Here is a 22582-nt window from a genome sequence, read left to right on the forward strand (position 1 = left end):
CTGGATCTGGGATAACTCTTCAGAGTTGGTCCAGGTAGAGGAAAGGGAACTGGGTCCTTATACTCCACATCAATCAATCATTGGATGTAGACTGCCTCTATAAAAGTGTCATGGCCTTGGGTAAGATAGCTTTCTCTAGTCAAGGGCATTTCCCAGAGAGGGACTGAGGTAAGAACTACCAGCTTCCAGAATTGCAGAAGCTATAGAAATATGGGAGTTGATCCTGAGAGTTGTTCCCAAAAAAGTTCCTTCATGAGAATCTTTAAATAATTTGTTTCCCAGGGAATACAATCTGTCTACAAACAGATATAGAAAATATCTATCTATTTATCTATCTATCTATCTACCTACCTACCTACCTACCTACCTATTTATCTGGTGTCTATAAAATTATTCAGCCTTGATAAAAAAGAAACTCCAAAAATAGTTCTATATATATTTTTTGGAAACTCATACCTCAATTGTTTCCACATTATTCTAGGGAAAAAATAGCTGACATTCTTTAAACACTATAAACCAGTCACAGACATTTTTTTTTCCACAGACATTCTTTAAACACTATAAACCAGTCACATTTATGAGCTGTTTACAGGTATTATTTATTCCTTGCAACAACTCTGGGCTATAAGTATGGTTATTATCTTCATCTTAGAGATAGTCAAAATGAAGTGTAACAGTGATAGAAAAAGGTAATATACTAATCAGGAAGTAATTATAGAATAGGTTGTACTAATAAACTCATAGAAATTTCATGTATTAAAAGTTTCCTTATTAGTATTTTGTAGACATCAGCAGTTGGAGTTCCTGCCTGACCAAGGTGTGACCCTGACCCCAAGAACTGGGCAAGTGTCAAAAATTCATATCAGAGCCAGAAGAACTGCTGCCTACATGCCCTGTTTTGGGACATCAGCAGTAAAACTTCAGATGGAGCAGTGAAACTACACATACAGGAGATAACACTGAAACTATCTGAGAGCAGAGCTGAGAAACTGCACTTGGCCAGAAATTCCTTAGTTCCCCACTTCCCCAATCCCCATATATGATGCAGCCAGGACACCTGAGATTGTGAGATAGCTCTGAAGGCACGAGCCAGCTGTCTCCTCAAGGTGTCGACTCCTGAATAAAATCCCTTCCCTTGTCAGCCAGAACCTGTCTCATGAGTTTGACTTTCAAGGCAGCAGACTGTTGGACCTGCAGGTCGTTTTCCCTGTTTCAGATTGACAAAAAGATTTAATAACCTCGTAAATGGTAGTCAGGATTTGAATCTAGGCAATCTAAATCCAGAGCCTTTATTCTTATTAATTGGAATTGTCTGAAAAAGAGTTGGTCCAAACTTTTGAGTGGGCCATAATGACCCACTCTAGGCTAGTTTGGGAAGCATAAGTTGGCATAACAAAGCAAGAAATAAAAGGACTTTAAGTAAAAAACAAAGAGCACTCCAAATAAACCAACAAGTGAGGATTTATTTATCTGTCTGGTTGAGAGGAGCAACCCTATTTATCCATACTTGAGTTTGGCACATATCTATTTCTCTACAAATGAAGGAATTCTCTCCTTCAAACAAAATCTATATTCTTTTCACTAGTCCTTGTCAACATAGCCTCCTCAAGTGTGGCTTAGGACATCCTGGTTTTCTTGACTATGGTGGAGGGTTAATAAATGGTGACTGAATTAAATAGCTTTTGATACCATCTTATAGAGCACTGGCGGCTATTGCAATGTTATTCCTATTGTCTTGTATAAAAAAGACTGTTTTCTTTTCTTAAGGTTGGATATTCGTTTTCTCCTTTTGAAATAGCAGTTCTATCACAGCATCCACTATGCTGCCATGCCTTGTGTCAGCACTTGATAAATATTAATTCAAATTGAATTGAATTGTTTATGAGGGGAGGAGAAAAATGTGAGAGCACTGAGATTTAATATCTTTGGGCTTCCTACTAGAGATTAATCAAAAAGAAACTATGAATATTTTAATGACATATGGTTATTTTCCCAGGAAGGCAGATCCAAATGAAAGAGAGCGAATGTGGCATATTTACACACTGCATCTCAGAGCTTAGTAGCTAGAATTCAGTTTGTCTTCATTCTTCTTTTCCTTTGCTTTCTCAACCTGACTGCCGAGAAACCTGGAGCTTGATCTTAAAGCGACAGAGAGGGTGAGCCTGATTGGAAGGTGTTTTCAGAAAGCTACACATAACGGTATCCGCTCCTTTGAAACCTGCAGAGCTCTCGGAGACCCTAAGACCCTAGAGCACAATATCCACCGATCTGAGCATGTCACACTGTCTCCACAGCAATGCAAGCTCCCGACGATGGTTTCCAAGGCCCTGCCTTCTTAAGTTGTTCCCCACAGACACTTTCAAAGTCCCAGCATGTATTCATCTTAGGCTGACCTCAAGTACTTAGCCTGTGCTTAGGACAGATGTAGGATTTGAGTGCTATGCTGTCCTGTTGTCATCACATTACTACCTAACAACATTAAATATATATATATATATATATATATATATATATATATATATATGCTTTTCAATATAATAAATCTATTTAACAAATCTATTTAAACACAAATATCACCCTGCCACTCATTTGCTTAAGACCCTTTCATACCAGAATAGAGTACAGTATTCAAAACAAAGTTAGATCCTTGCTCCTGTCTCTAGTTTTATAACTTTTTTCTGATTCAATATTTTTGTGTGTTTATTTCACCCCTACAGCATGTTGTTTCATATCTAATGTGCTTTGCTTATATAGTTCCCTCTTCCAGGAATACTATTCTAGTCTTCTGTCACCTGAGTTTTCCATACGTATCATCTCCTCTAGGAGGTCCTTGCTGAATCCCTAAGTCCTTTTTTTCAAACAGTGCTCTTTGGGCAGCTACTACGGCCAGTTATTCCTCTAATTACTGGGCTCAAAGTGGGAAGCAAAAGAGAAATGTGCCTGCTCCATTTGTACTTACATTTAACCAGAGGCAGGGAGACATACAATAAATAGGTAAACATTAAATGAGATACTTAAAAATATTGAAAAAATAAATAAAATGTGTATGAAAGAGAATGACATGTTGAAGCCTGTGACCAGTTTCCAGCACATACAAACGACGAGTCAGGAATGAGTGGATACTGAAGAAATGAAAGCCAAAGAGGCTGGAGTTTGTTGAGAGAAAGAGAGAAATAGAGTGAGAGTGAGAGCAAGAGCAAAGAGAGGAGAGGAGAGGAGAGGAGAGGAGAGGAGAGGAGAGGAGAGGAGAGGAGAGAAGAGACAGGCAGAGGAAAAATCAGGTAGAGTCTTGTAAGCTAAGGTGAAGAGTTTGAAATCTGCTCTAAAAGTAATGAGGTGTTAGAGAAGAACTTTAGTTTGGGAGCGATATATATATTCGGACTTGTGTATGGAAAATAGAATCAGAGAGATACATTTGGAAGCTATTAGAGTAACTCAGGGCAGAGAAACTGGTGGCTTAAATCAGGATTGAGATCTATTTTAGAGGTATAGCCAGCAAGACTTACAGTAGATTGGATGAAGAGGGAGACAGATCAGGAAAGTAGAGAAATAAAGATGGACCAAGTTTCTCTCTTTATTGCTGTCAAAGCATCCTGTCTACACCAACATTATCTAAAACCATCCCGTCTCCGACACTGTCTTGAACATAAAGGGCATACCTTGTCTTGTTCATCTTTGAAGTGTCAGGGCCTGGCATCGTGCTTGGCACACAGTAGATATTCAACAGACATTCACCGGATTGATCTGAACTAAACATATTTTTCTCTTAATGAAGTGAAGTACTTTATTTATTTATTTTTAAATATATATTATTGATTTTTTACAGAGAGGAAGGGAGAGGGATAGAGAGTTAGAAACATCGATTCAGCTGCCTCCTGCACACTCCCCACTGGGTATGTGCCCACAATCAAGGTACATGCCCTTGACCGGAATCGAACCTGGGACCCTTCAGTCCGCAGGCCAACGCTCTATCCACTGAGCCAAACCGGTTAAGGCGAAGTGAAGTACTTTAAACTTTTACTCAGTAGTAAGATATTTTTGAAGTATTTTTCATGGCAAGATTAGAGATTCTCTAAAAAATCATGAGTAAATGAGAAGTATTTATTACACTTGCAACCATTTTCACTTCTGAGTGGACTCTAGTTTGATTCTAATTTTGACCACCAAATTCATATGTTTTTTTCTGTAGAGTGAGAAAAGGGGACTAAGTATATCATAAAGATTTTTGTTATATTTCTTTCCAGTTCTTCACTGGAGAATCACGTTGAGCTCAACTCCAACAGAACAGCTTTGCAAAGCATGAAAGGTCTGTGGACAATTTAAATCACAGCCTTCAAACTTCCTTGTTGAAAAATGTGCACTACTCCTTTGTACACAGTAAACAATTATAGTGATTCAGCATCCTGAAAATAAGTGATAGACAATACTGTACCTAGGAGATAGTAAGCTGTTATTCTAGAGTAGAATGAATAAAAATTGCACATCATCACTTAACAAACATTTATAGAGAATCCAATTCATTGTACAGTGTCTTAGTTATAATAAATAAATCATCTTTCAGAGATTCCTCACAAATCTGGTACAATGAACACTGTTGGATAAAGACTATTTATGCTCTGAAATGAAGAATGAAAGTTTGGTTCATATGTATGTCAAAAGACTTTTTTTGGTTTACTGAGCATGAGTTACAAGAAATGGCATCAGCTTTTCAAAACAAAACAACAAAAATAGAAAGGTTAGATGAAACCTTGTAAAATTATTCCTTCCAAATGCTGACTCAAGCTATAAAATGGCTTTGCAGGAAATGTAACTTACTAAGCAGTTTATAAAAGATCCAGGTATACGAACAGTGGACACTGGAAGCCTCTTATCCCCCTAATTTTGTGCTGTTAGAGGCCCTTCTGAGAAAATTAGATGTCTGAAATGCAATCCTATATAATAAAAGAGAAACATGCAAATTAGCCGTCCCTTCATGATGCCCACAAGCCACTCCCACAAAGCCAATCAGGAGCAAGTATGCAAATTAACCCAAACAAGATGGCGGCAGCCACGGAGCTGGAGCAAAGAGGAGGCTTGGGTTGCCCCCGGTGATGGAGGAAGCCAAGCTTCCCGCCTGCCTTGGCCCAGCTGTGGCCTCCGCTCAAGGCTACAAAGTTTCAGTTATAGAAGATAAATAAATCCCAGATACCTGCTTCCAGCCACCCTGGCTTCCGCTCAAGGAGGTGCTGAAAACAAAAAAGAAAAAAAGGAGGGGCTGGGAGCTTGTGTCGCCGGGGGGCATGGCCATCCTGCAAACAGCCATCTGCCCCTCACCCAGTCAGGCCAGGCACCCCAGTGGGGACCCCCACCCTGAGGGGGTGTGGCCAGCCTGTAAACAGCCCTCAGCCCCTCACCCAGACTGGCCACACCCTCATGGGGTGAGGGTCCCCACTGGGTGGGGGGGCTTGGCCAGCCTGAAAATGGCCCTCAGCCCCTCACCCAGGCTGGCCAGGCATCCCAGTGGGGAACCCACCCTGAAGGGGGTGTGGCAAGCTTGAAAACAGCCCTCAGCCCCTCACCCAGGCTGACCACGGCCCCCCAGCAGGGACTCTCACCCCATGGGGGCATGACCAGCTTGCAAACCACCACAGGCCTCTCACCCAGGCCATCCTATGTCCCAAGGGAACCCCCACCCTGATCCGGGATACCCTCAGGGCAAACCAGCTGGCCCCACCTGTGTACCAGCCATCTATCTATACTAATAAAAGGGTAATATGAAAAGGGTAATATGCTAATTAGACTGGGAGACCTTCCAGGAGACCTTCCAGATGTTCTTCTGGACAAAGCCATGGTGGTGGGGCTGAGGTAGAGGCAGTTAGAGGCCAAGAGGAGAGGGCAGTTGGTGATCAGGCTGGTGGGGGGCCGGGCCGTCGGGAGTGAGTAGACCAGCAGTGGGGCCAGTTGGCGGCAAGCAGGCCATCAGTGGGGGTCAGTTGGATGTGATCAGGACAGCGGGGATGGTGCAGTTTGGAGTGAGCAGGCCAGCAGGGGGACAGTTGGGGGCAAGCAGGCCAGTGGGGAGGGGAGGTGGGGGTGAGCAGGCTGGCAGGGGAGGCAGTTGGGGGCAAGAACACTGGCATGGGGGGCAGTTTGGGGAGAGCAGGCCAGCAGGCAGAGTGATTAGGGGCAATCAGGCAGGCAGGCAGGCAGGTGAGCGGTTAGGAGCCAGCAGTCCTGGATTGCGAGAGGGATGTCTGACTGCCGGTTTAGGTCCGATCCATGTAAACCGGCAGTAGGACATCCTTCGAGGGGTCCCAGATTGGAGAGGGTGCAGGCCGGGTTGAGGAACACCCCCACCCCCGTGCACAAATTTCATGCACCGGGCCACTAGTTGGTTTATAAGGGACAAAAGATGAGAATGTATGAAGAGCTACAACAACAGAGAGGAGCTAAGCTCTGTGTTCCCCTAGTGCAAAAATATCCTCACTCACTGTCTGCTTGTTCTCACTTTTTTGGTTCAGTTTTGCAAGATGAATAAGCCCTAGTGATCCGCTATAACAACATCACATCTATATTTAACTGTATTGTACACTTGAAAATTTGTCAAGAGAGTAGATTTTGTGTTACATGTTCCTAACAGAATAAAATAAAATAAATTATATTATATTTGGGCTTGTACGTTCATGTAAAAAATGCAAAAAAGTATTATGAATCACACACTAGTATTAATTAGTCTAACTTTACATCCAGCTAAGATCTATGCAAACTAAAGAATGGAAGCTTAGATTTAGGGTGGGGGGAGAGTCCAGGTTACAGGTACTTCTATGGGGTGGGGATAGGGGAAGGGAGGTGCCACCAAAGAACATGAAGAAAGGAGTAAATGCTACAGAAAAATGGCCTTTAATAATTTTGCTCAAGGAAGTCATGTAGGGGGGTGGAAAGCACTTCTATTTTTTTTTTTCCAAGGAAATTCCTGGCCCCTTCTGTATTGGAAGCTACATCCTTTAGCTGTAGTCTGTGTTGAAGAGGCTTTTATAGGTCTGCCTAGGACTTAAGTAATATCTTTAAAGAAATATTTATGGGAAAATGCATTTTGAGTTCTCAACTATTGATTTATAAGTTTACTTTGCAGAAAACAGTCCTTGGAGGATTAATTCCATAATTTAGCTTTAAAGTTAAAATTCAGTTTTTCTCTTTCTAAATCAGAAAGTTGTCCATGCTATGACTTTTTAAAAAAAATATATTTTATTGATTTTTTACAGAGAGGAAGGGAGAGGGATAGAGAGTTAGAAACATGGATGAGAAAGAAACATCAATCAGCTGCCTCCTGCACACTCCCTACTGAGTATGTGCCCATAACCAATGTACATGCCCTTGACCGGAATCAAGCCTGGGACCCTTGAGTCCGCAGGCCGATGCCCTATCCACTGAGCCAAACTGGTTGGGCTCCATGCTATGACTTTTAAAAATACTCCTGAATTTGAAAAAGAAATGGCTAAGGTTATTTACAATGACCAAATAAGGAATGACCAAATCATTCTTGTTTTAAAATAACCAGGGTACAAGTAAGAGTCAATATCTTTTTTTTTTTCTATAGAAGTTTTAATTCTTGTGGCTTCCCCAGTTGAAAATATTGTTATAATAACCTATAGAGAATTTACTAAATCCTTCAAGGCTTTTTCTTTTGTAGTGATCATGGATTTGGACTTAAACTTGGCAGAGTTACATTTTCACTTATAGATGGGAGAGGGCACCAACAATAAAATCAGACATTTCAATGATAAGGAAACTAAAAATTGTCATTTCTAACATACCTAAAAATATCGAGGAAGAAAAGTAGATATGGATTTCTGAAATATAAAAGTTGGGTTTCATTTTAAGAGCTTAAAGTGAATCTGAATATAATATAGCTTTAGTTTGCAAAGCTTACTACTGAATTAGATTTATTTATTTGTTTAGATTTGTATGAAAGTAATCTACACTAGCTACTATGTGTTGCACTTAAATAGAGCAAAACAAATATAAACTTTTTGTGTGGCATTTGGAGCAAGGTGTCACAGAGCGCTATTGTCTTGATGAAGCATCGTTAGAATGCATCAGAGTTACTTGTGGAAGTTTTTGCAAAATAAACCTGCTTGGGTCTGCATATGTCTTTTGTAAAATGTCTTTAGGATGGTGATTCTGATTTGCAGACATGGTTGAGAAACACAAATTTAGAGTCTAATATTTAGTTCTAAAAATTCAAAATTCCCAGTATGGTCTAAAAGGGGATACTGGAATACCATAGAGGAGTTCAGGAAAATGCATGGGATTTCTCTATATAGCATAATAACTTCAAATTACAGACCAATTAAAAATCAATGTAAAATCCTGTATACAAAAGGAGAATTGAAAAGGAAAAGTATTAAATACAATTTCATGGTACCAGGTACAACAATGATACAACACATTTTCAGTACTAAATGTTTAAAGAGGTAAATTTAAAAATGAAAAGTTCAGCCAACCCTATGCTGGGTTCCAAGCACATCATACTTACATATGTTTAAATGTGTACTGTCACATTATTTTAAGAATAGGATTTGGCATTAAGCTGGCACAAGCGTGATAAATAATTACAATAGTCTGCATGAAGTTTCACATAGTTTTCTGAAAAATGCAATTAAAGGGATGTAATTCAACCATAACCTTTATGTTTTAAAAATAGGTATTGGTAGATAAATGCAACTTCACTTCTTTTTTACTGTTGAATAGAAAATGAATTAATTGTAGTTTAATTTTGCTCTTATATACCAGCATACACAACTCTGTACAACACATTTTATAAGACAAGTGTGCTAATAAAATACAGCTCTCATTATTAATATATAACTAGCATAAGGTAAAATGCCATCTTTACTAGATTTATAATTTAAGTACATAAATATTTAAAAGATCCCTTTAATTTTTTAAATTAATATTAGCTTTGCATTTGTTCAGGGAAACTCTTCAAATGACTCACATTACTTTTGAAATGATAATATGCACTTATATGTATTATTTAAATATTCATATTCGTGAGGTATAACTAGATTTTTCTAAATGGTGACAATTGAAATTATTTTTAGCAATTAGAAAAAAACATACCAGGAAGTAACAGAAAAACTAATTTAAAACTCTTAGTGACACCTTTTGTAATATGTAATAATAATAATAATAATAATAGTAATAGATTATTAGACCTTCATATATGCCAGACACTGTTCTAGGAATTTTAGGTCTATAAGCCATTTAATCTATAATAATAAAAGCATAATATACTAATTAGACCGGACAGCTGAACGACCTTCTGGACGTCATTCTGGAGGTTCTTTCGGACGAAGCTTTGGCGGCGAGGACAGAGGCAGAGGCGGTTAGGGACAATAAGGCAGGCAGGCAGGCGAGTGGTTAGGGGTGATGTCAGCTGATGTCAGCATGATTAGTTAATTATGTCACTTTCTCCATGAGCAAAGGTAGGGTCTGGCGTGAGTGCAGGAAGAGTGCACGTAACAAGTAAAAATGATTGGGCCAGCAGTCCAGAGAGCCCCTTCCTGGCCACTTAAGTTGCATGTCATTAAAACCTTGGTAAAGATTTTTAGTCGCCCTTTTTAGGACCCGGAAACAACTGTCGTCTCGGAGCAGAACCTGCTCCTGATGATCCTGCCTTGGGTCATCTGACCAGCTACTTTTCTTTCTAACTTCAGCAATTATTCTGAACATTCATTAAAATTTGTCCTCAGACTCCCACATGTCCTGTCCTACTTCAGGTAGAAATGCAACATCATCAAGTATCATTTCCTTTAACTTAATACTTATTCCTCATAAATCTCTCTAGATCCACACACACAGTCCCTTCAGCCTTAGAAGGTGTGCACAGGCTTCTGCTACTCAAAGTCAATCCAGCAGGGGCCTTGATTTTGTACCTTCCCATGTCCTGGGATATTTTGCCTTACCAATGTATTTTCTTTGATTCCTATCCCTCAGTGTATAAATTGTCTGAATATTTTTCTATCTTAAAAGATACCACTCAACATTGTCTGGTGTGGCTCAGTTGGCTGAACATCATCCTGTGCAATGAAAGATTGCTGGTTTGTTTCCCAGTCAGGACACATGCCCATGTTGTGGGCTTGATACCCAGTCGGGGTGCATGCGGAGGGCAGCAACTCCTGTTTCTCTTTCACATCAATGTTTCTTTCTCTCCCTCCCTTCCTCTCTCTAAAATCCATGAAAAATATTTTAAAAGGATACCATTGATTTTTCTTTTATTGTCTACTAGCATCTGATTTCCTCTTGTCTTGCTGTCTCATCCACTTTTCCCCTAAAGTGTCTCCACCTCCCACATCCTATGTATCTTTCATTCTCATTTTGCCCTCTGCAATGTGGCTTCTGTCTGAAACCAACCATTAAAAGCACTCTTGAGATAACTGAGGACCCCATAAGTGCTAAATCCCATGGATGCTTTCCAGCTTCTGTCTTTCAGAAGTTCTCTATTGCATTTGCTACAATTGCTTACTTGCTCCTGCCTGAAATGCCCTGTTCTCTCAGAGGTGGGATTCCGTGTCCCTCTCTCTCCCTGCTCCTCTCTGACTTCTCATTCTTAGTAACCTTTGGGGACGCTGGCCTGTTGCCACCTCAGGTTGACATGCCACAGAGTAGAAACCTTGCTCAACTCCTTTCCTTTTTCTACTTCTTCCTAGTAAATATCATGGTTTGGCTTCAATAACCACGTTTATGTTACCGATTCCCAGTTCTTTAACTTTAGTAAAGATTTTTCCACTGAACTTCAGTTTTATATTCCGAATTGCTGCCTGAACATTTTTGCTGCATGTTCCATAGGCATCCCACATGTAACATGACACAGATTAAACTCGTCATCTTCTCCCAGCTGCCGGCCCTCCCTGCTCCTCCTCTGCATCTTCACCCCGGTTGGGAGCACCAGCTTCCACATATTCTTTTTGCTCGCAAGCATCCTTTCTTGAGCTGTGGTTCCCTTAACTCAGTCTGATCTTGTTTGCTTTTGTTAATTTCTCCCTTTTTGTATTTGTTATTTATGGATGACACTCCGTGCTCACTCATGTAATTAATGTATGCATATCTTTTCTCTCATGTCAAAGGATTTGAGATGGGAGCAAGAAGCTGCAGCAGAACAAAATATACCATCTTGAACTAAAACCACTGGCATTATATTTTTATATAACTGAATGTTATGCTATGATAAACAAATCTACATTCAACAAATGCTATAAAATAAAGGAATAATTTTGTATGGTTGACATATGATATCTCAAAGTTTCAAAATATTTTGTCTCTTTTTATAACTAATTGCTAGTTAATACTGTTATAAAAACGGGGCTTAAAAGATGAGGTACAAGCTGCTGTTAGGTGTCACTAAAAGTGTTTATGAAAACTGTACGTATAGAGGAGAAAGACCAACCAGGGATGAAGGTCAAGATTACACTTATTTTAAACTCTAGGAATTAAGTACAATTGGAAAAGTTAGGCAAATCTGCACACCAGTGAGGTCAGACTTTGCGGGCAGCCAGCTTGCTGTTCGAGTTTATTTTAAAACTAAAAGCAAAAACACACAGTGACATACCCACCGGCACCCCTTCTCCACATACACAATTGCTCACAAACACACACACTTATCCAGACAATACATATCTGGAGAAATGCCCATAAGGATCCCAAACAGTATAAGATTTATGAATCCATTGCAGTAGCTCAGACAGCCACCACCACAGGCACTGGATTGTAATCTTGGGCTTAGTGTTGCTACCACTCCTTTTTGAATAGTGTGGGAGACCAAAGGGACGCCCTCTGCCTCCAGGGCACAGAGTGCTGTTAGTGAGCCTGGGGGTCTTCCCTACAATGCGATGCAGTGCACTCAGCCACTTCCTTTTCTGTGTTCACAGAAGCTGTGATGATCAAATTCTACAAAAATAGTTTAAAAAATGTTTTCGCTTTTGAGAATCTGAGGGATATATACATAGCTTTTATTTCTGCTTGCCATAGGGGATTAAGTGTCCGACAAAGTTTATAAAGCACTTTGAGGTTCTGGGATAAAAGAGATGATTACAAAGAAGTGTAAGAAACTTAAAGAAGGGTAAAAAGAGAGTATCTGGCACTCTTTCCCCCTTCATTTTTATTTTAATAGAAATTCTATGATCAGAGGGGACACATAGATGGGAGATGGCAGTGGACTTATAAGAAGAAGTAATAAGTGATTTAATAAAAAGGTAGAATTCATGATGTATTAGAACATGGCTTTTTGAGCCAGAGATTTGAGTTTGAATCCTCACTCTTTCCCATTTACAATGTGTCAGGCGTTATTCTATAAACTTTAAAATAATCAACTACTATATGCTTATAACATTTGTATGAAGTAGATACTGCTAATATTCCTATTTTACAGATGGGTAAACAGAGACACAAAAAGTTAGTCATTTGCTCAAGTCTTAAGGTCACATAACCAGCAAGTGGCAGAGCCAAGATAAGCTGAGAAAATATATAATTCTCATAGTAGTATTAATGGTAGCTACCACCAATTGAAAAGTTACTCTTTCCCAGCCTCTATGGTGTCTTACGTACATGGTGCATAAGAATGGGAAAATATTAGTTTTTAAATTTTAAATCATGAATTATACCACTCATAAATATGTAGTAGGATGTTTATAAGTAAATATTTAATTGATAATATATTATCTTTTCTTTATAACATTTTTAATTAATTCATGAATGGGCAGGATAAAAAGTATATCTGAAGCTAACATTTCTTAATTTGCTTGTGGCAGTCATCTGATCCAATTTCCAGGAGCAATTTAGACTGGGCATTATTTGCTTTTATTATGTGCTACATTGTTTGCCTTTATATTCAGCTCTAGGATATAGCTGATACAAATATAAAAACCTCTCCCAAGCATCATTAGATAATAATACCTATCTGATAAAAATGAGTTTTTGAATAAATATAATGGAAAGACATAAGTATATCTGCATTTGAAGTACCATAGATGATCCTGATAACTTATTCCAAAATAGTTTGGCACATTTACAGGAGCAATGAATACAAGACATAACATTATTTTATAGCTGAGAAAGGCTACAGAAAATACAAACAAACAAATAGCTCATGTCCCCACACACCTATGAATTTCATGTTGCATTGTGTGAGGAGTATTGCTCCGTAATAACTTGACAATTTTGCTGAATTTAGCTTCTGGCATTGAATGTGGACATCCAGTCACAGAATAAATGTGTTATCACTGCTAATATTGAGAGCAGTTGAAATAAGAGGGCATGGAATCAAGAAAAAAATACATGAAAATGCGATCAAGAGAGAAAGGTAAGGATACACACAGAACTTGTCCAAATAATGTGGAGCAAAAAATGAACTGAAGAAACAATGCTTGAGACTGTTTATTCTCATAAAAATGAAGAAGAAAAATGATACAACATAGTACAAATAGCCAAAGTACAGTCAGTTTATAAGTAAGAAAAATGGCTGTGTCTCTGTAGATAGATATGTTTTAATGAATACAGTGACATTCAAAACATGTAACCTCTGCTGGAGATGAAAAACATTGACCTTAGTGATTATTTTTCATATTTATTTTACTATTTTTAAAAAATATTTTTTTATTGATTTCAGAGAGAAAGGGAGAGCAAGAGAGAGATAGAAATATCAATGATGAGAGAGAAACATTGATTGGCTTCCCCTTGCAAGCCCCCTATTGGGGATCGAGCTGAAATTTAGGCATGTGCCCTGACAAGGAATCAAACTGCAACCTCCTGGCTCATAGGTCGACGCTCAACCACTGAGCACACCAGCCAGACTCCCCCTCCCCCTTTTTTACACTTAAAACCTATATAATTTTATTAACCAATGTTACTCCAATAAATTCAACAAAAATTAAAAACAACTTAATACTGATATCTTGCGTTTAACTCATAAGATCTATTTCTTTCTTTGGACATCCAGAAATGTAGGTAATTCTTTGCCTACCCTAGATTCATGAACATATTGTCCTATTTTTTCCCCTCAAAGCTTTTTTTTTTTTTAATTTAAATTCTTTATTGTTTAAAGTATTACATGACTCTCCTTTTTCCCCCATTGACGTCTCCCGGCCGCTCCCACTCGCCAGCATATGCCCTCAGCCCCCTACTGTCTGTGTCCATTGATTATGCTCATATGCATGCATACAAGTCCTTTGGTTGATCTCTTACCCGCTTACCCACTCCTCCCCCCCTGCACTACCCTCCCCCCCCCCACACTGCTTTTCCTTATAGGTTGGACAGGCTGTTTGATGCTTCTATATCTCTGGTTCTATTTTTGTTCTTCAGTTTATGTTGTTCATTATATTCCACATATGAGATCATGTGATATTCATCTTTCTCTGACTGGCTTATTCGCTTAGCATAATGCTCTCCAGTTCCATCCATGTTGTTGCAAATTGTAAGAATTCCAGTGGTCCGCGAGGTCCAAAAGGTTGGTGACCATTGCCGCAGTGCAGATGGGCAATAGGCTGTTTCCAAATGTCAGCTATTGTAAATTGTGCTGCTATGGTCATAGGAGTGCATATATCCTTTCTGAATGGTGTTTCTGTTTCTTGGGAAATATTCCTAGAAGTGGGATTATTGGGTTAAATGGGAGTTCCATTTTTTAAAAAATATATTTTATTGATTTTTTACAGAGAGGAAGGAGAGGAATAGAGAGTCAGAAACATTGATGAGAGAGAAACATCAATTAGCTGCCTCCTGCACACCCCCTACTGGGGATGTGCCCGCAACCAAGGTACATGCCCTTGACTGGAATCGAACCTGGGACCCTTCAGTCCCCAGGCCGATGGTCTATCCACTGAGCCAAACCGATCAGGGTGGGAGTTCCATTTTTAATTTCTTGAGGAAACGCCATACTTTTCTCCACAGTGGCTTTACCAGTCTGCATTCTTACCAGCAGTGCATGAGGGTTCCTTTTTCTCCGCATCCTCACCAGCACTTGTCATTTGTTGATTTGCTGATGATAGCCATTCTGACAGGTGTACCTCATTGTTGTTTTGATTTGCATCTCTCAGATGATTAGTGACGTTGAGCATGTTTTTATATGTCTCTTGGCTTGTCCTCTTTCCCATTTTTTGGTCCTTTGCCCATTTTTTGATTGGATTGTTTATCTTCCTTTTGTTAAGTTGTATGAGTTCCCTATAAATTTTGGAGATTAAACCCTTATTAGAGTTAACATTGGGAAATATGTTCTCCCATGAATTCTTGTTGTTTTGTTGATGGTTTCTTTTGCTGTGAAGAAGGTTTTTATTTTGATGTAGTTCCATTTGTTTATTTTCGCCTTAGTTTCCATTGCCCTTGGAGCTGTATCAGTTAAGATATTGCTATGACAAATGTCTGCTATTTTGCTGCTTATGGATTCTTCTAAGATTTTTATGGTTTTCCATCTTATATTTAAGTCCATTACCATTTTGAGTTTATTTTTGTGTATGGTGTAAGTTGGTGGTCTAGTTTCATTTTTTTTTGCATGTATCTGTCCAATTTTCTCAACACCATTTACTGAAGAGACTGTCTTGACTCCATTGTATGCTCTTGCCTCCTTTGTCAAATGGTAATTGAGCATAATGGCTTGGGTCGATTTCTGGAATATCTGTCCTGTTCCATTGACCTATATGCCTGTTCTTGTGCCAGTATCAGGCTGTTAGATTACAGTGGCTTTGTGGTATAACTTGATATCTGGTATTGTGATTCCACCAACTTTGTTCTTCTTTCTCAAGATTGCTGCAGCTAATCAGGTTTTTTTTTTTTTTTTTTTTTCCAGATGAATTTTTGGAGAGTTTGTTCTAGGTCTGTGAAATATGCTGTTGGTATTTCAATGGGGATTGCCTTGAATCTATAGATTGCTTTGGGTAGTATTGGACATTTTAATGATGTTGATTCTACCAATTCATGAACATGGTATATTCTTCCATTTGTTTATGTCTCCCCCTATCTCTTTTTTCAGCATCCTATAATTTTCTGAGTACAAGTCCTTTACTTCCTTGGTTAGATTTATTCCTAGGTATCCTAATTTTTTTTGCAATGGTTAATGGGATTGTTTTTTCAGTTTCTCTTTCTGTGAGTTCATTATTGGTGTATAAAAAAGACATAGATTTCTGGGTGTTAATTTTGTATCCTCCTACATTTCTGAATTCATTCATTAATTCTAGTAGTTTTTTGATGGAGTCTTTAGGGTTTTTTATGTATAATATCATGTCATCTGCAAATAATGACAACTTTACTTCTTCTTTTCCAATTTGGATGCCTTTTATTTCTCCTTCTTGTCTGATCACTATGGCTAGCACTTCCAATACTATGTTGAACAGGATCGGGCATCCCTGTCTTGTTCCTGTTCTTATGGGAAATGATTTTAGTTTTTGCCCATTGAGTATGATGTTGGCTGTAGTTTTGTCATATAAGGCTTTTATTATGTTGAGGTATGATCCCTCTATTCCCATTTTGCTGAGAGTTTTTATTAGGAAAGAGTGTTGGATTTTGTCAAATGCCTTTTCTGCATCAATTGATATGATTTTGTGATTTTTGTCTCTTGATTTGCTTATATGATGTATCATGTTTATTGATTTGGGGATATTGTACCAGCCTTGCATCCCAGGAATAAATCCCACTTGGTCATGGTGTATGATCTTTCTAATGTAATGCTGGATCCAATTTGCTAGAATTTTGTTGAGGATTTTAGCATCTATGTTCATCAGGGATATTGGCCTGTACATCTCTTTCTTTGTAGTGTCTTTATCTGGATTTGGGATTAGGGTAATGCTGGCTTCATAGAAAGAGCTTGGAAGTGTGCCTTCCTCTTGAATTATTTGGAATAGTCTGAGAAGGATTGGTTTTAGTTCTTCTTTGAATGTTTGATAAAATTCCCCTGTGAAGCCGTTCAGCCTAGGGCTTTTGTTTGCTGGAAGCTTTTGATTACTGCTTTAATTTCATCGGTAGTATCAGGCTATTCAGGTTTTTTGATTCTTTCAGATTGAGTTTTAGAAGCTTGTATTTTTCTAGGAAAATGTTCATTTCGTCAAGGTTGTCCAGTTTGTTGGAGTATAGTTATTCATAGTATTTTTTTTACAATCCTTTGTATATCTGTGGGTCAGTTGTTACATCACTTCTTTCATTTCTGATTTTGTTTATTTGGGTCCTCTCTCTTTGTTTCTTGGTGAGCCTGGCTAGAGGTTCATCAATGTTGTTTATCCTTTCAAAGAACCAGCTCTTGGTTTTATTGATCATTTGTATTGTTTTTCTGGTCTGTACGTTGTTTATTTCCACTCTGATCTTTATTATTTTCTTCCTTCTGCTTACTCTGGGTTTTTCTTAAGGCTCTTTTTATTTAATTTAATTAATTAATTTATTTTACTATTAATGAATTTGTTTGTTGTATATGATAGCTTTTTAAATGTTAAAGATATTATAAATATATTTTAAAATATAACTTCACGGTGCCGTCTCAGCTGTTATTCTGTACCACTACAGGCACACCTTATTTTATTAGGCTTCACAGATACTGCTTTTTATAAATTGAAGGTCTGTGGCAACCCGTAGATGAGCAGGTCTATCAGTGCCATTTTTTCAGCAACATTTACTCATTTCATGTCTCTGTGTCACACATTGGTAAATCTTGCAATATTTCAAACATTTTCATTATTATTATATTTGTCATGGTGATTTGTGATCCGCGATCTTTGATGTTACTATTGTATTGTTTTGGGGTGTCATGACAAGTGAATGTAATCAATAAGTGTGTGTGTTCTTACTGCTCCATTGACCAGCTATACCTCTCTCTCTCCCTCGCTTCTTCTCTCCCTCTCTCTCTTTCTTTGTCTTTCCTTGGGCTTCCTTATTCCTTTTAACACACCAATATTGAAATTAGGTCAATCAATAACCCTCAATGGCTTCTTAAGTGTTCAAGTGAAAGGAAGAGTCATATGTCTCTCACTTTAAATCAAAAGCTAGAAATGAGTAAGTTTAGTGAGGGAGGCATGTCAAAAGTGGAGACAGGCTGAAAGCTAGGCCTCTTATGCCAGTTACGCAAGTTGTGAATATAAATGAAAAGTTCTTGAAGGAAACGGAAAGTGCCACTCCATTGAGCACATGAATAATCCGAAAGCGATATAGCCTGATTGCTGAAATGGAGAAGTTTAGTGGACTGGACAAAAGATCAAACCAGCTACCACATTCCCTTAAACCAAGAGAGGCGAGGAGGCTGTAAAAGAAAAGCCTGAAGCTAGTAGAGGTCAGTTCATGAGGTGTAAACTGTCATCACAACGAAAGAGCAGTGCTGATGCAGAAGCTGCAGAAAGTTATGTGGAAAATCCAGCTGAGATTATTACTGAAGATGGCCACACTAAACAACAGTTAACCTTCTACAACTTTCATAGCTAGAGAAGCCAATACCTGTCTTCACAGCACCAAAGGACAGACTGACTCTCTGGTTAGGGGCTAATGCCCTGGCGACTTTAAGCTGAAGCCAGTGCTCATATACCATGCCATAAATCCTATGGTCGTTAAGAATCATGTTAAATCTTCCCTGACTGTGCTTTACAAATGGAACAACAAAGCCTGGAAGAGAGCACGTCTGTTGACGACATGGTTTACTGAATATTTTAAGTCTACTATCAAAACCTACTGCTCAGAAAAAAAGACTTCTTTTAAAATATTACTGCTCATTGACAATATATCTGGTGACCTAAGAGCTCTGATGAAGATGTACAATGAGATTAATATTGTTTTCTTGCCTGCTAACACAACATCCATTCTGCAGCCCATGGTTCAAGTCGTATCATTTAAGAAATACATATATGGCTACTAGAGGCCCAGTGCAGAGATTTGTGAACCAGTGGGGTCCCTCAGCCTGGCCTGCGCCCTCTTGCAATCTGGGTAGTAGTGCGGGAAGTGGCAGGCGGCCAGGGAGGAGCCTGAGCTCCGGCCGGGTGCTGCACTGCTCCCGCTCATCCTGGCCCCGCTCTACCTGCCACCACCTCCGCTTGATAGGGCTGCTGCGGAGGTGGGAGAGGCTTGTGCTGCTGCAGCTGCTCTTGCCAGCTGTGAGCCCAGCATCTGGTGCCCTTTGGTCAGCTGAGTGGCGCTCCCACTGTGGTAATGCACTGACCACCTGGGGGCAGCTACTGCCCTGGTGGTCAGTGTGTATGATAGTGACTGGTCGACCGGTTATTCAGTCGTTTGGTCGCTTAGGCTTTTATATAGAGAGACTAGAGGCCCGGTGCACGAAATTCGTGTGTGGGGGGGGGGCGGTCCCCTCAGCCCAGCCTCCACCCTCTCCAATCCAGGACTCCTCAGGAGATGTCCAACTGCTGGTTTAGGCCCGATCCCCAGTCAGACATCCCTCTTACAATCCTGGACCCCTGGCTCCTAACTGCTCACCTGCCTTCCTGCCTGCCTGATAGCCCCTCACTACCCCCTTGCTGGCCTGATCACCCCTAACTGCCTCTGCCTGCTAGCCTGATCGCCCCCAACTGCCCCCCCCCCCCCCCCCCCCCCCGCTGACCTGGTCGCCCCACGCAACCTGCTGATCGGTCGTCCATTTAGTTGCAATGGTTGCTTAGGCTTTTATATAGATAGATAGCTGCCATAGATAGTGATTCCTCTGATGGATTGGGGCAAAGTCAATTGAAAAGCTTCTGGAAAGGATTAACTATTCCAGATGTCATTAACATCATTCATGATTCATGGGAAGACATCAAAATATCAACATCACAGGAATTAGGAAGATGTTTATTCCAACCCTCATGGATGGAATTCAAGAGTTCAGTGGAAGAAGTAACTGCAGGTGTGGTGGAAATAGTAAGGGAGCTAGAATCAGAAGTGGAGCCTAAAGATGTGACAGAATTGCTGCAATCTCAAGATAAAACTTTAATGGAGGGGGAGTTGCTTCTTATAGGTGAGCAAAGAAAGTGGTTCTTGAGATGGAATTTACTCTGGGTGAAATGCTGTGAAGGTTGTTGAAATGACAACAAAAGGCTTATAATAGTACACAAACTTAGTTGATAAAGCAGTTGACAGGGTTTGAGAGGATTGGCTCTGATTTTGAAAGAAGTTACAGTGTGTGTAAAATTCTATCAAACAGCATCATATGCCACAGAGAAATCATTTGTGAAAGGAAGAGTCAATAGTTGTGGCAATCTTTATTGCTGTGTTATCTTAAGAAATTGCCACAGTCAACCCAACCTTCAGCAGTCACTGCCTGATTAGTCAGCAGCCATCAACATTGAGGCAAGAACCTCCACCAGCAAAAAGATTAGGATGTTTAAGGCTCAGATGATGGTTAGCATTTTTAAGTCATAAAGTATTTTTAAATTAAGATATGTACATTGTTTTTGTAAACACAATAATATTGCACACTTAATAGACTACGGTATAGTGTAAGAACTTTTATATGCACTCAGGAACCAAAAGTTCGTGTGATTTACTTTATTGTGATATTTGCTTTATTATGATGGTCTGGAACCAAATCCACAATATCTCCTAGGTATGCATGTATGTAAAACAAAAGATTTTTAAAATATACCATCCTATATAATAAAAGGCTAATATGCAAATCGACTGAACAGTGGGACGACTGGTCGCTATGACACTCACTGACCACCATGGGGCAGATGCTTAATGCAGGAGCTGCACCCTGGTGGTCAGTGCACCCCCACAGGAGGAGCACTGCTCAGTCAGAAGCCAGGCTCATGGCTGGTGAGTGTAGTGGCAGTGGCAGGAGCCTCTCCCGCCTCTGTGGCAGGCGGACATCCCCTGAGGGGTCCCAGACTGCGAGAGGGTACAGGTCAGGCTAATGGACCCCCTTCTCACAGTGCATGAATGTCGTGTACCGGGCCTCTAGTACTGGTAAGAAAAAGCCAGTTTAAAAAAGTACTTTAAAATTTTTTGTTCCAGAACAAATCTCTGCTATTTTTTTATTCTTTTTTATTTTGCTTTCTGAATAGTCAGCCAAATGAAATTGAGAGGAACAAAATTGATTAAACCAGTTTTCTGAAATCAATTCGAGTCATTGTTGATCAATAAACATTAATTAAGGGATTCAGCATTACAGGTAATGCATAAAACATACTAAATAGTTAAGTGTGATAAAGAGGAATGAATGGCTATATGAAGTAACTAAGTTTCATTGAATCTCTTTCTTTATAACATTATTTGAAATATATATATTAGCATGGCAAGTGAATTTATAAGAGAAATAAATTATATTATTATGTGTATATATTGCCCATTTAATAACACTCTAATATATCACAGTATGAGAGAAATGCACCCTAGAGAAAATGCTGCTATTCTTCACAGAAAAATCCATGAGTCACATTATGCAACAATTAATTGATGATAAATGATTTAATTCTAGAACTCAGAATAGCTTATTTAAATGCCACCAGAAAAAAAAAAACCCCTTACCCGCAAAAAGGAGTCTAGGGATCCATTCTCCATATATTCCACCACAATCATAACTGGCCGGCCTGCAAATAGAGCAAGGGAACACACAGGATTAGAGCAATCACAGAAATACGTGCTGCAGTTAGAGGTTTCCAGCTGCGGCAGCTAAATTATTTGTATTTTATTAATAGGAATTTCATTTTCCAACATGCTTCTATAGAAGTACTCATACTACACGCCTCTCCATTTCTTTATAGCATTATTTGAGTTCATAAAAGGGACATGAATTACAATATGAATTACAAAAGAATTAAGCACTTCCTTTTCTAAAGCCCCGCAATCACTCGTTTGTTTAGATTATGTTCTTTTTGTCTTGAGCTTTTCCTTAAGAGATAATCAACAAGCTGAAGTCAGGGTTTGAATAGTTACTGTAGCTGCTTTGGCAATTGTGCTGCAACTTCTACAATGGTGCAGTAATCATGGCTGAATTACATCAGACTGGGCATTTCCGAAATAGTCCTCAGGCAAAGCAGAAAAGAGAAATTCATAAATTCTCTTTAAGAAATGATAAACCATCGGTCATAGTCTGTTTTTAAAGGCTTTTAAGTAGAAAAATGCCAGTAGATTGATGAATGCTACCAAGTTGGTGGGATCTGTAATAATTCTTGATCATCTCTTTATTGGACATAGATTAGATCAACAGAACAATGATGGCAGTACATGAAAAATAAGTAACTCTGATTTCATAGTCTAGTGCAGAAGCTAAAATCAGAAACTAAACATCATTTTTTTTATATCATATCTATTTGCAATTGTTACAGTTCCTAATACCTCTATTAGGTAGCATATTTGACATAAGTAACTTTGATTTGTTTCAAAGAAAATAATCTATTTGTTCTGCTCAATTTCCCAAGTTTAAAAGATAAACTCATTTCAAATGAAGGGAAAATGTTATTTACCTGAAACAAACATGTATGACATATTTACTTTTTACTTCTATATTTCTTGCTTCCCATTGGAATTTTTAGCAATTTAATCTGCACTGTGCACAGAGTTTGTCCTCATGAGTATAAAGATCTGGGAAGAAATTATGTGTACCAAACATGGAAAAATTAGGGCTCACGTATCATGGAAAATTAGGTCTCATGTT

General features: G+C 39.0%; 1 protein-coding gene across 3 annotated transcripts in view; it reads right to left on the reverse strand.

Annotated features, from left to right (window-relative positions):
- EPHA6 (EPH receptor A6) overlaps positions 1–22582 on the reverse strand; it is a 934835-nt gene that overhangs the window by 141765 nt on the left and 770488 nt on the right. For all 3 annotated transcript variants that reach the window (XR_013995684.1, XM_081086735.1, XM_081086736.1), the window contains one exon: positions 21454–21515. Coding sequence is in view for 2 of the 3 variants with exons in the window: in XM_081086735.1 (XP_080942861.1) it covers positions 21454–21515 (62 nt within the window). In the remaining variant the exon portion in view is untranslated. The remainder of the gene's footprint in view (positions 1–21453; positions 21516–22582) is intronic.

The sequence above is a fragment of the Myotis nattereri genome (assembly GCF_964212035.1).
Source record: "Myotis nattereri genome assembly, chromosome: 3".
NCBI classification, from domain to species: Eukaryota; Metazoa; Chordata; class Mammalia; order Chiroptera; family Vespertilionidae; genus Myotis; species Myotis nattereri.